Below are 16,552 nucleotides of genomic sequence, written 5' to 3' on the forward strand. Positions count from 1 at the left end.
TATTTAAAGCATTCTGTTTATAGAATTATGTGTATTTCTCTCTCTCTTTCTTATTTATACAGTACAGAAAATAACAATAATTTTCTGTAGTTTAATATATAGCTCTCTAAATAAAGGCTTATACTCTCAATTAAACATTTTTCCTTGTAATTTTAATCCTTTTAAACTTAAATTCAAACTCTGTAATTCTTGACAAAAATTAAGCAAACTTTTTCATTACATCCAATATAAAGCATAGACCCTTAAACCAGCACTAAGATGAACTTTGATTCACTCAACTTCTAGATTTATTAGTTTATTGAAGTTGTTTGATTGCACTAATTCCTGAAAAGTCTGTGAAACACCCGCGTTTCATTGCAGAACTTTAGTATCAGTTTATTAAAGTAATTACACAGTAAACTGTGATATTTTAGGAAAAATCTGCACATCATCATCATTAAAATGTTTGTAAATGCGCTGTTTTTGCAGTTTAGTTGAATAATGATATTTTTGTTTGTTTGTTTGGAGGCCGTAACTGGCAGTCATTTTACCTTTTTTTTTTGTTTTGGGTTTTTTAAATTAATTTTTTTTCATTCTAGTCCACCAACACTCCAAAACCTACAAACATTTAGGGTACAGCTAAAAATAATCACAGTTCTGAAACTATAATCACACAATGTTTTGCATTTTGTATTGAGAAGAACCTAAATGATGCATACATTTTTCAAAATAAAAGCATCACTCACCCTTCCGTTAACTGTGTCTCCTCTCTGCAATCTTGCAACAGGAGCTCTCTGTTCGCGCTTCTCCTCTATCTGCCAGGCAATGACGGTGATGTTTCCCACGCGTTCATTCTCTGCCGACCTGACAAACATCAGGGCAGGTCAGCGGGGCGTGACCCAAACTTGGCGTGCACAGAATTTCATTGAGTGTTTGCCTGTTACCTGAGCGCCAGGTGCAGTCTGTGGTGTTTGTCCTGTAGCAGCTCCTTCACAGAAAACATGGACGAACCCAGCATGTACATCTGTCACATAAAAGCACAAAGGATTTAGAGGATTCCACCCAGATGAGAGCAGTATGGAGGATTTGGTAAATCAGAGTGTTATTCTCTTCCTAACAAGAAACGTAAAGTATTATTTGTAGATGAGGGATTACCGTGCCCTGTGTGCGGTCCTTCACATCATACACAGAAAGTTTGACTTGAGTCTGCTGAGTGATGAGAGAGTCCTGGAAGAACGCTATGCTGCTCAGGAAGATGGGATTACTGGTGCCCTGGACAGAGAAAGACAGAGAAAGTGCTTCACATGTGTCCAACAGCAGGAAATAAGGGTGAGCAGGTGATAGTCTACCTCTATGATCTCAGTCTGAGCGTGTTTGGTCCAGAAGGCCTGGGGTGGAGTGGTGCAGCTGACGGCCACAAAGCTGGTTGGCTTCCGGTCCAGAGACGGAGTAACCAGCTCGCTGCAGGCTACAGCAACACATAAACACAGGAGATTACACACTGTGAGGTTTAATAGTGGATGGTCAGTAATCCTCGGCCCTGGGAGGAATGTAGTGCAGTGTATGTGAGTTGTTTCTACTTGGTAAGCAGCAGTTGTCAAGTGACTCTTTTAGTTGGAACAGTGGATGCAAATAAAATGTGGTTTTCCCACAAATGATGTTGTCACGATTTGAGCCCATCACTAACAAGACATTCCTCTTTAAGAAGACAAATACTGCACCACTATGGCCAGGCGCTGTAGTATTTAACCCTCGTGTCGTCCTGCAGGTCAAAATCGACCCGTTTTCAAGTTTGAAAATGTGGAAAAAAATATACTTTCACAGTGAAACTTCTGATGTCCACATTTTCATCATTGTTGGGAAATCATTGAACATTTTTTGGTGAAAAAAAGAAATGTTAAAAATATTTCTTAAGAACATTCACAAAAAAATCAACCAAAATCCAGTGAAATTCACTGAATTTTGGGTGATTTTTATGTGAATGTTTTTCAAGAAAATATTAAATAAATAAAAAATATTAGTTTTATTGCTATATACTTTAGTTTTTTTAGGATTTTTTGGAATATTTTTACTCAATATTTGAAAATATTTACAATAATTTTCTTGCCAAATGTGGGGGATTTTTTTTTTTTTTTTTTTAAATAAAACTTTTGCGGGAAACTTTTACGGAATTATTGGAATTTTCTTCCTGAAGGTTTTGCAAATTTTCAGAAATTTGGGGAATTTTTTTGCTGAATATTTGGATTTTTTTCAGACAAGGAAACAATATTTTTGGTGCCTGTAAATGAAGACAGCGGGAGGGTTAATGGCTGAGTTTGACGATCCAAAACTAAATTGATTTTGATGTGAAGCTCGTTTTTTTCCATAGAAACAAGTCATGTTTCTCCCTCAGAGCTCGGAAGCTTCTGATGTCAGCTACTTTTTCGCCTCTACTTGATTATGGGATGTTGTGTATATGTGTGCTTCAACCAGCTGCCTACAGTCCTGGACCCCAGTCTACCACTGAGCTCTGAGGTTTATTACTGGTTGTAGCCGCCTCACCCACCACTGTGAATTATATGCTAAAGCTGTCAGCCTTCCTTGAATGTAAGGTGATATACACACTGGATGACTCTGGTTTATGAGGCTCTTCTCGGCTCTAGTCCTACTTATTTATGCACTCTTCTTCAGAGAATTGGAAGCTGTTATGCCCTACGATCTCATGACATTTTGCATCTCTCTGCTCATCGTGTTCGAACTAAAACGGGTAAAAAAGCTTTCAGTTCCTCTGAATGCCCTCCAATCTGAACTGAAATTGTCAAAATGAGTTTCATTGGAAACCTTCCGATCTATTTTAAGATATCAACAACGGAAATCCTTCGAACAGTGTCTGTGTTCTTAAATTGTTACTGTAAAAATAATTTCTGTATTTTATGGATGTAATTGCTTGTATTTAATATTTCAGCATTTGTTGTTATTGTTATCTGTCTGTTTTTTGTTTACTTTGACGTTTGCTACTGCCTCTCTTGGTCAGGTCACCATTGTGAAAAAGGTCTTGATCTTAATGGGTCTTTTATCTGGTAAAATAAAATAAAAATGAAACAAATTACAGATATCAAGAATGTCATTGGGACTGGTTGTAAATACACAAGTCAGAGCATCATTATGACTTGTCAAAACTACAGTTAGAGATGTCTAGAATTCGGTTTTGACAGTTGCAGACATCTCAAATGTCATTACGACTAGTCTGACATCGTTCCAGCAAAGTCAGGAGAAGAAACGGCAGCTGCTGCAGTGGATAAGATCGTCACAAAATGCCATGAAATAGAAAGAAGAGAGAGAGAACAGAGACTGAGAGCTTCGTTCAAAATTAACTAGAAAGCTGCTCTGACATGACAGTGAAACATTCAGTTACTGTTCCACCTCCTGTCTCCACTTTCCATTTGCCCTAGCTTATGTTGGAACTATAGATATCTCTAACATAATTTTGCCTTGTCAGGACTTTAACCCTCCTTTTGTCCTCATTTATGGCACCAAAAAATATTGTTCCCTTGTCTGAAAAAAATCAAAAAATTCAGCAAAAAAATTCCCCAAATTTATTAAAATTTGCAAAATTTTCAGAAAGAAAGTTTCTTAAACATTTCCCTTAAAAGTTTCATTTATAAAAAAAAAACCCAAATTATGCAAGAAATTTAAAAAATGTAAATATTTTCAATAAATGAAGAAAAATCTTCCAAAAAAATCCTAAACATAGATAAAGTGATTCCATATATATCAGTAAAATTTCTAATATTTTCTTTAAGAACATTCACATAAAAATCAACCAAAATCCAGTGAAATTGGCTGGATTTTGGTTGATTCTGTGTCCTCAGCTGCTAAATGCTACACTACAATCACTAACTCGATGAGAAGTTTGCTGGGTAGGGAGCGTACAGTGGGTTTATCAGCGTTTTTCTTCTGAAAACATCCTGATGCAGCTGAAAGGAGGCTCAGGAGAGCAGAGAGATGAAACCACGTGTGGGCTGTAAAACCAATAATGAGCTACTGGAAAAGATGCTCAAATGCTGCAACAGAGCTGAGGGGATGTGCAGAGCTGGGTGATAATTCTCTGTGAGTCATTACGAGGGGAGCAACACATTATTCCACATAGCAATCTATTAATAAAAATACGATTAGTGCTGCTTTAAAGGACATGGTGTGTGCTTTTTCATGAATGCACGTGGGATTTACTCAAGCATTATTTTCATTTGTAGAAATTGTCACACAAGCAGCTCATTCATAGCAAAGTGCAAAGGTTCTTCATAGGAAGGAACATGCTGTCCAGTGCAACTGTGTGGCTCATTTGTGTGTTTTAGTAGTTTTTGGACAGCAGTGGAAAGAAAAGAACCGTATGAGAGTTTAGCCATACATTTTTTTCATGAGATTTGTTAATGTGCAGCTGTCAAGGATTTATGAGCCTAAATACAACAAGCTTTTCAATAAAATATGGATATTGTGAAGCAGAATATAATTAATTAGGGATGTCTGATAATAGCAGCCCACCGATATCATCTAGCATAAAAATGTAATATCAATCAATTTGGGTTTTTTTTTGCCTGTCATGAAAACGGATAAAGCTCTTATTTTGCACAGACAATGTTTACATCTGAAAACCTTGTTGGGTTTGAGAATGCATCCAATGGAGCATCACAATAAAATGAGGCATGATGTGTTAATTCCACCACAGGAGATATGTGATGTTACCTAGAATTAGTTAACCCTGGTGTCGTCCTGCTGGTCAAAACTGATCCATTTTAAAGTTTAAAAATGTAGAAAGAAATATATTTTCACAGTGAAACTTCTGATGTCCACATTTTCAACATTTCTGGGAAATTTTTGAACATTTTTTGGTGGAAAAAAGAAATGTTAAAAATGTTTCTTAAGAACACAATTTCGCTGGATTTTGGTTGATTTTTATGTGAATGTTCTTAAAGAAAATATTAGAAGTTTGACTGATATATATGTAATTATTTTAGATATTTTTAGGATTTTTTGAAAGATTTTTACTTTTAAGGAATTATTGGAATTTTCTTCCTGAAGGTTTTGCAAATTTTCTGAAATTTGGGGAATTTTTTTGTTGAATTTTAGGATTCTTTTCAGACAAGTAAACAATATTTTTTTATATATTGTTGCCCATGAATGAGGACAACAGGAGGGTTAAATAGCCCACAGATATTGGAATCAGTATTGGTTGATATCGGAATCAGAAACTGAGATTTGGACAATATCGGCACATCAGTTCTTGGCAAAAAAAAGCCAAAATTGGACATCCCTATAATCAATTATAGAACAGATCTCTGAAATTCCTGAACTTACCCACACTAAATTCCAGCACTGGCTCATCTGGATCCTGACTGTTGCCTGTGAGATGGAGAGAAGAGGAGGAGATGCTCTTTTTAAAAAGAAAAAAAGATCCCTGCTTCTTCCTCATCATCACTAAACTGGTTACCATGGCAGCAGTTACTTGGTTACCTGACAGCGCCAGCCCCATCATCTCAGCAGACAGATCGAAGGTGTTGGCCCGGTAGACCGACCACGGCCGGTGACGGGGGCTGCGCTCCTTCCCGGACATGGCGGCTTCACGTCTGGGCTGAGGATGGACTTTAGAACAAAAGGCCTGAAGAGCAGAACGACGTCCAGCAGACACTGAATTAAAACCCGTCCTCGAGGTCGGCTTCACTTCTGTGTCGATCTGAGCGGTCACACGCTTGTCAGTGATAAACCTGAAAAGAAGACGGAAGAAAACAACAAAGAATGAGGCAGACTGGATGTCTTCAACACACTGATGTCATCTTTTAACAGCTGAGCTCAGAGTCTGAATGCTGTAATTAGTCACATCCTGTAAAGGCTGCACACCCTTCACAAGGTTAATAACTAATATTAGCAGGATATTAAAAATAGTGCTTCCTATGATGCTTCATTCTGAGAGCCTTAAAGAGGTTTTGTAGTTTCTTGGCAGTGCTTCAGTTATTTTTTCCCCCATGTTAGAGTGCTAATATAAGCAGTGGGAAAAGTGAGAGTTTTCACACAGCTGTAGGGTATGAAACTGTGCACTGCAGCAGGCTGGATCTACATCTTCAATCTCTAGATGCTCTTTGTGCTGGAGTGGTGTTTTTTGAGAACAGAGCTGTGCTTCTAGACAGATTGAAGATCGGCACACAGGCAAAGACTCGACATAAAGAAGAAAATGATGAAGCAAGTCACCATTTAAAACAACGGACATCAATTCAAAATGCATTCCAGTGGAGATACAAGTTTAACACTACACATTTACCCGACTAACTGAAATGTTTCAATGTTAAGATCAAAACTCTAAAAGATTGCAAGAAACCCAACAAGGCTTCAAGAACCACAGCTTCTTTCACTGAGGCAGTATATAACTGAAGAACTTCTGAAGTCCATGGAATATATGTGCATACAATTTTATTAAAAGTAAAAAAAACTAATGTTTTTATGTACATTGTGATCATGTCTTTACAAATTCCATCATTATTTATTATGGAAATAATCACTTATTAATAAAAAATGACTGGATATCACTAAAACGTCAACTAAATAACTGTCTGAATTTAATACCAACCACCTTCTAAGGAGCTAAACAATAATAAAATGAGCTGATTCAGAAATAGTTTGGATTGTGTTCTTTTATTAAGTTTAGATAATCATGACAAATATTTCTTTTTTGGTAATATATCAAATTTTATATGGAAAATAACAAATTAAATCCCTTTCCACTAAGTTCCTCATTCCAAAAACACCTCTCCAGGAAGTGTGTTAATTCCAAGGCTTTCTGACTTATTTAATAGAAAGTAGTGAACAGGTTTACTACAGTATCTTCAGAAATCAGTTGTATACATAATATTTAGAAGAATCTTTCTGTAAAATGCCATGTGGTGTTTGGCTTTTATATATATATATATATATATATATATATATATATATATATATATATATATATATATATATATATATATATATATATATATATATATATATATATATATATATATATATATATATATATATAATGTTTTTTTCTGTGATTTTACTAGATATCTGTAATTTAGGAGAATAGATAAATCTGTAAACTAACAGTAAATCAATAGAAAAATGACATTTAAATAACTGTCAAAAACATGTATTTTTGAGTGTTCTCTACTTGAAACACTGTCTAGTAGTAATACTTGAGTAAAACAGCGTTACAGGTCCAACCAGAAACCCTTCTAAGGAAACATAACGATACAGACAGTCTGATTGGCCCCTTCAGTCTGTTATGTATGAAACCTTGGAGGTCTGAATTCTTGTTTTTGAGACTGTCATGGTTATTCTGCAGTTTTAAAGTGGGAATGCTCAGCTATGGTGCTTATTTTACTCATGATGTGTGTTTCAGCACCACATGGACACGCTAACAGAGCAGCAACAATCTCAGTTTAACCACACTTTCATTTATTATCATCTCAACAAATATTATTACTCCAACAACTTGTGGTGTAGAAGACGGTGCTGATAGCAGAGATACAGCAGATATGGAGACTCAAACCTTTGCTGATGCTGCACCTGCCAAAATAACCAGCAGCAGCGAGGAGCAGGAAGCTAAAGCTGTGCCAAGTGTGCCGGCACAGGAGATCTGGCTCCTCTGAAACATTTACAAGCTCTCCTCATTCTGTTTGGTCACATTTGGCTTCATGTTTTTCACACTCTGTTGAATCATCACCTCTCCATGTCCTCTTTCATCGTTTTCAGAGCCTTTAGTGGGTGACATTCGGCTGTAACGGAGGACTATTTTAATCATCTGTTAATCTGCTGATGATTTTTGATTAATAAGAAAATGCCAGAAAATAGTCCAGTAATCTAAAGTAGTGTCTCTATGTCACAAACTAAAATACTCAATTCATGCTAGCAGTAAACATCTTATATCGACAGTCAGAAACAACACAATCAGGGGTGTCCAACATGCGGCCCGTGGGCCAAAAGCAGTCCTCCAGAGGGTCCAATCCGGCCCTCAAAGTGTAAAAATTCCAGAGAAGACATTAACTGCAGATTGTAAATTAGTAAAACCATAAATTTAAAATCATTTCTAGACCATGACAAGTTGTTTGGATCATAAACTAAAATACTAGATTGTTCTTTTGTCATTTTGTGTCTCATCTTTGTAATATTTTGTCTTGTTTTTGTTGTTTTTTCTTTTTTGTCTGTTTTTTGTCATTTCTCTCATGTTTTTGTCGTTTTGTTTCTCATTTTGTCGTTTTGTGTTTCCTTTTTATCTGCTTGTGTTTTCTGTCTTATTTTTGTCATTTTGTGTTTTTTGCTTTATTCATTGTTTTGTGTATCGTTTTTGTCGTTTTGTGTTTTTATCTCGCTTGTGTTGTTAGATTTTTTCTAATTTTTTTTGTGTCTTTTTGTTTTGTTTCGTGTCGTTTGTCTCATGTTTTGTTATTTTGTTTCTCGCTTTTGTTTTTTTGTATGTCATTTTTTAAATATTTTGTCTTTTTTTGTTGTTTTTTGTCTTTGTCATTTTGATCAGAAAGTAAGCTACTATATCAATCAGTTCCAGATAGCTGTGACTAAATGTTGTGTTCCTTTGTCGACACTCTGTGATCTGGAAGTTGTAAGGTGTAAATGATAAACTGAGGCTGAATGTTGATGAAACTGAATTTATTTTTCTTCAGATATTTCAGGTTGTTCACAATGTTTTGTAAAAAGATAATTCCTTAAATGTGAACATTTTCAGAATGTACTTTTTTGCACTAAAACAAAGGAAAAATGTGGAGTTGTGGTTATTTTTAGGTTATTATCCTGTGATTTTACTGGTCACTTGAGATCAAACTGGGCTGAATGTGGAACCTGGACTAAGATGAGTTTGACTCCCCTGATCTAAATAATGACTTACAAGACAAACAGATTTTTAAAAGACTTAATGCCAGTTGATTAAACAGCTCATTGTTTTTGCTCTACATTGTAGTGATTTCTCTTTCAGAGGAGAAGCAACTGTTCTTCGATTTCTATTTTCCTCCTGTCAGGTACCACATTCTCACTCTCTTGTTCTCATTTTTCTGCAGCTTTCCAGGTGGGATCGGTAGAAAAAAGGAGTCATATTTCAGCAAACAGAGAAAAGAGAAGATGTGAAAGAGAAAGTGGCCTTTCAACATAACATGTTTCACTAAATGATGCTGTCCTATACTGAGTAAAGCATCTGATAAATGCAGAAAAAACATGACACATGACATCAAAACACTGATGTAAAATGGATGGATTCAGCACCTGTACAGCAAACTGTAAAAAATGAACTGTAGTTTTTTTTTTTTGAATAGTTTACTGTTACTTTAATTTTTCCCCCTGTTTTGCTAAAGACAGTAACTAGAAAAATCACAGAAAAGTATTAATTTGCAGGCTAACCCTAATAGAAATGCTCAAGACTGTAAATAACACCAAAACAATAGTATTTTTACAAGTAGTACCTCACTCTCTTACAGCATTTGACCATAAACTTACAATTTATTGCATCTACATTTAAAAAGCATATTATTATTTTGCAGGTATTTGCCACTATTTGTAAGAAAGAAAATGTATATTAAGGTTTGAAACATGTAAAAATGAAGCTGCTATGTTTCAGATTTTCCTTGTGCAGGGCATTTTTACAAATAATAATTAGTTCTTTCACAATGTGTAGCTGTAAAATCACACTCTTTTACTTACTGTCACCGTTTAACTACAGATACTATCTATTAAAGTTACAGACAAAAGCTATTAATTAACATGTATGTAAAATAAATAACTTTTTTCTTCCACTTTTAATATACATGAATTCACAAAAAAATCTTTACCGATATTTCAGTTTTTTTAACCATTTTTACAGTATGGCACCTTCACCACTAATTCTTTACAGGATATATTTATTTATTTATTTTTGTTACAGAGCTCACTTAACCCTCCTGTTGTCCTCATTTGCAGGCACCAAAAATACATAGTTTCATTGTGTGAAAAAAATCCAAAAATCCAGCGAAATTCACTGGATTTTGGTTGATTTTTATGTGAATGTTCTTAAGAAACATTTTTAACATTGCTTTTTTTCCACCAAAAAATGTTCAAAGATTTCCCAAAAATGTTGAAAATGTGGACATCAGAAGTTTCACTGTGAAAATAATTTTTTTCCCACATTTTCAAACTTTAAAACGGGTCAGTTTTGACCTGCAGGACGACACGAAGGTTAAACACAGATGTGAGCAAAAGCAAAAAGTGAACAAAGTGTGAGCAGAAAACAGACCCAAAAGAAGAAGAAAATGGTGCATGAAGAACACGTCAAAGGTCAAGAGGAAGATGAAAGGATGCAGCAACTGGTCTGAGGACTAAAGCTGAGCTAAAAGATGTTTCAAATGTTCACAGAGTACAGACTCAGTCGACGTTTCCTGGACACAAATATCCAGCTGTCCTCGCTGAGTCTGATCTGGAACTGGAATCATTTTCACTTCCCTCTCTGCTCTAATCCACAGAGATGATCTGACACGGTGTTGATCTGCCCTGTGTGAGGCTTGTTATTGGACGCTATGCTGCCAAAGAGAGAACAACTGTGTGTGTGTGTGTGTGTGTGTGTGTGTGTGTGTGTGTGTGAGTGTGTGTGTGTGTGTGTGTGTGAGTGTGTGTGTGTGTGTGCGTGTGCGTGTGTGTGTCCATTCATGTGTGAAGCCTTCTGTAATAGAGGTCTATTTTTACACATGAATCTCTTCCGACGTCACACAACACGTGCAAATGAAAATGCCGTCTCCCAGTGACACACATAAACACTCAGGCTTATCTGCATAGTCGCACACACACACACACACACACACACACACACACACACACACACACACACACACCACACGCGCACGCGCACGCACGCACGCACGCACGCACGCACACACGCACACACGCACACAAACACACACACACACACACACACACACACACACACACACACACACACCACACGCGCACGCGCACGCACGCACGCACGCACGCACGCACGCACGCACGCACGCACACGCGCACACGCACACAAACACACACACACACACACACACACACACACACACACACACACACACACACACACACACACACACACACACACACACACACACACACACACACACACACACACACACACACACACACAAATACTGAAAGAAAACACCAGGATGCTGCAAGATGTTGTTCATATCTGTTGGATTTTTCATCATATATTGTTGTTTTTATATGATTTTTAACTGATTTTGATATATTTATAAGTGTGTGTCAAGTGCTGAAGTCTCTGGATTTGGACTGCTACTAACACACACAAACACACGCATACACACACATGCGCACACACACAAATTGCTAAAAGACACAAAGTCACCATGAAGAGATGCAAAATCACCACAAAAAGTCCCTGAATTACCGCAGAAAGATGTAAAATCACAGCAAAAAGACACCAAAGGACTAGAAAAAAATCTGAAATTAATACAAAAACAGGCAAAAATGACCACAAAAACACACACTGACACGCAAATTGACAAAAGACACAAAGTCACCACAAAGAGATGTAAAATCAGAACAAAAAGTCACTAAATTACCTCAAAAAAGGTAAAATTACCTCAAAAAAGATCAAAATTACCACACAAGCGCACACGCACACACATCTTTGAACATTTTTTGGTGGAAAAAAAGAAATGTTAAAAATGTTTCTTTAAGAACATTCACATAAAAATCAAACAAAATCCAGCGGATTTCACTGGATTTTGGTTGATTTTTTTTGTGAATGTTCTTAAAGAAAATATTAGAAGTTTTACTGATATATATGGAATCATTTTAGATATTTTTAGGATTTTTTTGGAAGATTTTTACTCATTTTTTGGAAAATAATTACAAGAATTTTCTTGCCAAATTATTATTTATTTATTTATTTATTTTATTATTTTTTTTTTTTTAAATAAAACTTTTAAGTGAAATTTTTAAGGAATTATTGGAATTTACTTCCTGATCTTTTTTGCTGAATTTTTGGATTATTTTCAGACAAGGAAACAATGTTTTTTGGTCCCCGTAAATGAAGACAACAGGAGGGTTAATCTCTCTTCTGGCGCCTCCATGTGAGACCAGATGACAGTTCCAGCGTGGAGCTGTGCCTCATTAGTCTATATGGGGGTTGTTGTCGGTGGGAGCTGCCTTTAACATGCTGCCTGCCTGGGGCAGAGTTTGGAGCTCTCTAGGAAACCCACATCGGATCAATGCAAAGCCACAGGGAGCAGCAGATCATCTTCATCTCATCTGCCTGACAGTCATCAGCGACATGCAGTCTGCTTGAAGGAAACTAAACTCCTGCAGCAGAACATAATGTCCCCGAAGATTTTTACTCGTTTTTTGAAAATATTTGCAAGAATTTTCTTGCCGAATTTGGGAGATTTTTTTAAAATAAACTTTTAAGGAATTATTGGAATTTTCTTCCTGAAGGTTTTGCAAATTTTCAGAAATTTGGAGAATATTTTGGATTTTTTCAGACAAGGAAACAATATTTTTTGGTGTCTGTAAATGAAGACAACAGGAGGGTTAAATCTTTCTTCAAGCTCCATTTTCTCCATTTTCTATGGTTGGTTGAGGAAAAATAAGCTGTTTTGTGACCACCTGTCAGGAACATTTTACACAACTTTCTTTGTTTCCCTGACTGATGGATTTTTGGGGCTGAAGCTAGTTTTAGACTGAGACGAACTCTGATATCGATAAATCACAATACTCTTTATATGTTAGTTATATGGAAAAGAGAAAATGATGGGATCCCTGTTTAATAACTTTCCAGTTTTACCAAGTTTGACTCATGATCCGTACTCTGCTACATGTGCTGCAGACAGGCTGAGATGATTGGAAACAAACAGAGTTGGAGCTGCTGGACAGACTATGTGATGACGTATTCTTAAATTACCCCAAGCATGCTTTTCTGTAATATATTCTGGAAAAGAAGGCTTTCATATCGGACATTTAAGTTGATGTTGATTTATCTGCGATAGGCCAATATTAGCTGATACTATAAGCCTGCCAATAGATATTTAGGGGTTTTCTACATTATATTAAATAAAGGACTAATCATCCATCCAGACAATTTAGAATCACCAAATAACCTCATGTTTTTAGACTGGGAGGAAGCCAGAAAACCCGGAGAAAAACCACGCATGCACAGGGAGAACAAACTCCATGGGAAACTCCATGTAGAAACATCTCAAGAAGGTCGGGATGTAAAATAAATAGATAAAATATTTTTTCTTTCACAAAGTGTGAACGTAAAATCACAATTAATCAACATTCAGACAAGCTGCAGGTTCATTTCCTTCGACTGACTGATAAATTGATCTCTTTTTTTGCCTGAAACGACAGGTTTGTGGGTTTAAGCCCGACAACAGAAAACAAGCAGACCATTGAAGCGTGACTAAATCCTGAGCAGCTCCCAGCTGCTGCCCTGCAGGTGACCTCTGACTCCAATCACACAGGAAAGCCTCACCCTGGGACCCGGTTCTGGTTTTCTAGCTTTAAGGTAAGAAGAAAAATGAGATGTGCACCAGGAAAGGAAGAGAAATAAAGAGTAACAGCGAGCGCAGGGGTTCAGGTGGTCCTCAGTCCTGTGGGATGGACGGTCTGGACATAAAATGACCCAGTTTGCTCACAGCTGGACCCCTGCAGATGCTGTCAGCTCCAGCTGCACTGCAGAGCTTCTAACTCATCCCTTTAAATCTCTCACAGAAGCCTCACGTCCCCCCTTCCTCTTCTTCTTCTGCTCCGTCATCGTCCTTTTCCTTTTTTTCCTCCAGCCACCTCCCTTCCCCGTGTCCCCCTGTAACCCCGATGCTCTTCTCCATGTCACTGTATTGATTGTGATTCTGTAGCGACCTGCCGTCCCTTCAGCCTGATCTACGGTCTGTCGTAACCATGGACACATGGATGCATTGTTAACCAGCTCCCAGACTGAGTCATAAACTGCTTTCTGATGTGACTGATGGGAGGAGGAGGAGAAAATGCAAACGCCTTCACTCTCAGGAGGACAACATTTAATCCACACTCACTAAAACAGAGAGGAGGTTGAAATAGAGCCTCTTTAGAGGACTGAGACTTAGAAAGAAACCTCTGATTATGATTCTGGTACCAAGAGGAGCAATAACTCAACAGAAACTAATAATCTGTTCAGTTTCCTCAACAAAAACACACACAAAAGCAAGACAGGGACTAAAGTGGATCACAAAAGAACTCTGACTGTTATGAAAACAGTGATTCAACAGATCAAATTTAATCCTTTACGCTCTGTTGGCAACATCAGGAGGCCTGCAGTGGCGTGACATGTTGCTTAAAGCAGCATATCCTGCACTGGATATTAAAGAAAAGACTAAAATCCAACATATTCCACATAATCCCACATCCACAGTCTCCTGGGCTTCAATGAACCTGCAGAAAACTGGGTGTCAGCGTCTGTTTTCACCGGATTGGCTGAAATAAACAGAGTAAATAAAGAGAGGCCAAAGGTTCCCAGTGGAAGTCTATTTCTGGCAGCATTAGGAGGTGATATTAGCGTTACAGCTGAGTGTGGATGGATGCTGATTCTCTCATAATAACAAATATTGCGTCATGGTGTCTGCTGAGGCTCCTTCAGTGATGCTGCTGCAGGACGGACACCTTGTTAAACACAATTATTGTTTTTTTTTAAAGGGCCACGAATAAGAAGTAAACGGCGACATTTGGCTGTAAACACGTCTTATTCTGATCCTGCTGCGAGCTGCTGCTCATCGCTTTCTGCCAAAACCTCGACAAACCGCCACATGATGAGATGTCACATGTAGAAAATGCAGGAATTAGATTTTTTTTTTAAGTCTCGTACCGTTTGGAGAAAAGCAGCGATGGTTTCTGCTCATAATGATGCGCATCCTGCTTCCATCGACGATGCCTGCAGTCAAGACTCGCCCTGACTCCCTCTGACACATCCAGACGTAATGAAGCCTCCACTGGCTGCACATCCTCCTCCGACCGCTGGGGGGCGTCACAGGTCTGATCTGCTAACAGTAAAAACACAGAGTGGATGGAGGGAGCCACCCAGAGGACGATTCAGATGGAACATAGAGCAAAAACAACAAAACAGATGAAGAATGAGGAGATAAAAAAAGAAAATGCTGAAGGAAAATCTAAACTTTAGGATACAACATGTGAATTTTGACTTTAATACTCAAATGTTTAAAGAAGTACGTGTCATTTTCATGTCAAAATTTTTGAGTGAACCAAAAAAATGTCAGAAATAATGGTGCACTAGCTAAAAAGTTTGGCTCAAACCACTGTAGAACTTAAAATGATGTTTTTACTCAACATCAACAATAAATAGTGCAACAGTTTGCATCAATATTTTGTATACTGACACTAAAATCTATTGTTTTATACTGACAATTTCTATTAAAATTATGTTCAACCAACAAACTTTTCCCCCAAAAGCAAATGTACTTTTAATTACAATTTATTGTATGATTGGTAAAATTATCAGACATTCTTAAGTTGATTGCTCATAAAAAGAAGTTGTTCCAACTGATATTTTCACATTTTTATTTACTTAATTATGTACGCAAATCTTTAAATTGATTACTCGTAAAAATTAAAGTGAACTACTATTTTTACATTATTTAAAAATATATATTTTTAGTGCTATGTACTTACTAACCATAACAATTACAATTTATTATAAGATTGGTAAAATAAACAGACATTCTTAAGTTGATTGCTCATAAAAAGAAGTTGTTCCAACTAGTATTTTCACATTATATTGAAGTATTTTAAAGTTTTATGCACTTGCATGTACACAGGTTTTTAAGTTGATTATTTGTTTTAAAAAAGGTGTTCTAACTGCTATTTTTACATTATTTATTAATACATTTTTCAGCATTATGTACTTAATAACCATAATAATGAAAACAAGTTGACAAACATTTTAAAAATTAAGGTACTCCAATTAGATTTCTTCAGTAGTTTTTGGGGGCTTTTTTTATTCATGTTATAGCTTTTAGGAAATTAATTTATTCAACAACAAAATTTTGTCTGCTAAACCGTCTTTTTAAAAAAAACACTGTAGTTTTGAACAGCAATCTTAAAAATAAATATGAGTTTAAATGACACACGATATTAAGCTGAAGCAGTAGCTAATAATATTATGCCAACTCAACTTGTTTGAAACCTTAAAGTTTGATCTGAATCATTAAATTAGAATTTTCATCTTGTAAACATGCATTGAAATGAGGCTTGGGAATAAGTCCTCAGAATGAGCTTTTACAGTGGAAATGATCCTGGTCATGAGAAAGGAAGTCAAAGTGTGTTGAAAAGGTCCAAGCAGAGCCTGGTGTGTGTTATTTAATTTATTTAGTAGTTTATTTAAAATAATATGAATACAATTTCAAAAGTGGAGTTACAAAGTGCTTTGCAAAACATTAAAACATACAAAACAATAAAAACCTAAATAAAAACATGAAAAATGGACAATAAACACTAGTCAAAGCAAATAAGAGCAATAATTAAAGCTTACGAA

General features: G+C 36.5%; 1 protein-coding gene across 1 annotated transcript in view; it reads right to left on the reverse strand.

Moving 5' to 3' along the window:
* The window catches only part of inpp4aa (inositol polyphosphate-4-phosphatase type I Aa), a 30,666-nt gene extending 15,644 nt beyond the window's left edge, over nucleotides 1-15,022 (reverse strand). The window contains exons 1-7 of the mRNA XM_035947769.2: nucleotides 14,870-15,022; nucleotides 5,470-5,720; nucleotides 5,314-5,358; nucleotides 1,329-1,447; nucleotides 1,135-1,251; nucleotides 924-1,003; nucleotides 726-843 (exon numbers count right to left, since the gene is read on the reverse strand). Coding sequence (XP_035803662.2) covers nucleotides 726-843; nucleotides 924-1,003; nucleotides 1,135-1,251; nucleotides 1,329-1,447; nucleotides 5,314-5,358; nucleotides 5,470-5,569 — 579 coding nt within the window. The 5' untranslated portion in view covers nucleotides 5,570-5,720; nucleotides 14,870-15,022. The remainder of the gene's footprint in view (nucleotides 1-725; nucleotides 844-923; nucleotides 1,004-1,134; nucleotides 1,252-1,328; nucleotides 1,448-5,313; nucleotides 5,359-5,469; nucleotides 5,721-14,869) is intronic.
* Nucleotides 15,023-16,552: the final 1,530 nt, after the last annotated feature.

This window comes from Amphiprion ocellaris, chromosome 11, assembly GCF_022539595.1.
Source record: "Amphiprion ocellaris isolate individual 3 ecotype Okinawa chromosome 11, ASM2253959v1, whole genome shotgun sequence".
Taxonomy (NCBI): Eukaryota; Metazoa; Chordata; class Actinopteri; family Pomacentridae; genus Amphiprion; species Amphiprion ocellaris.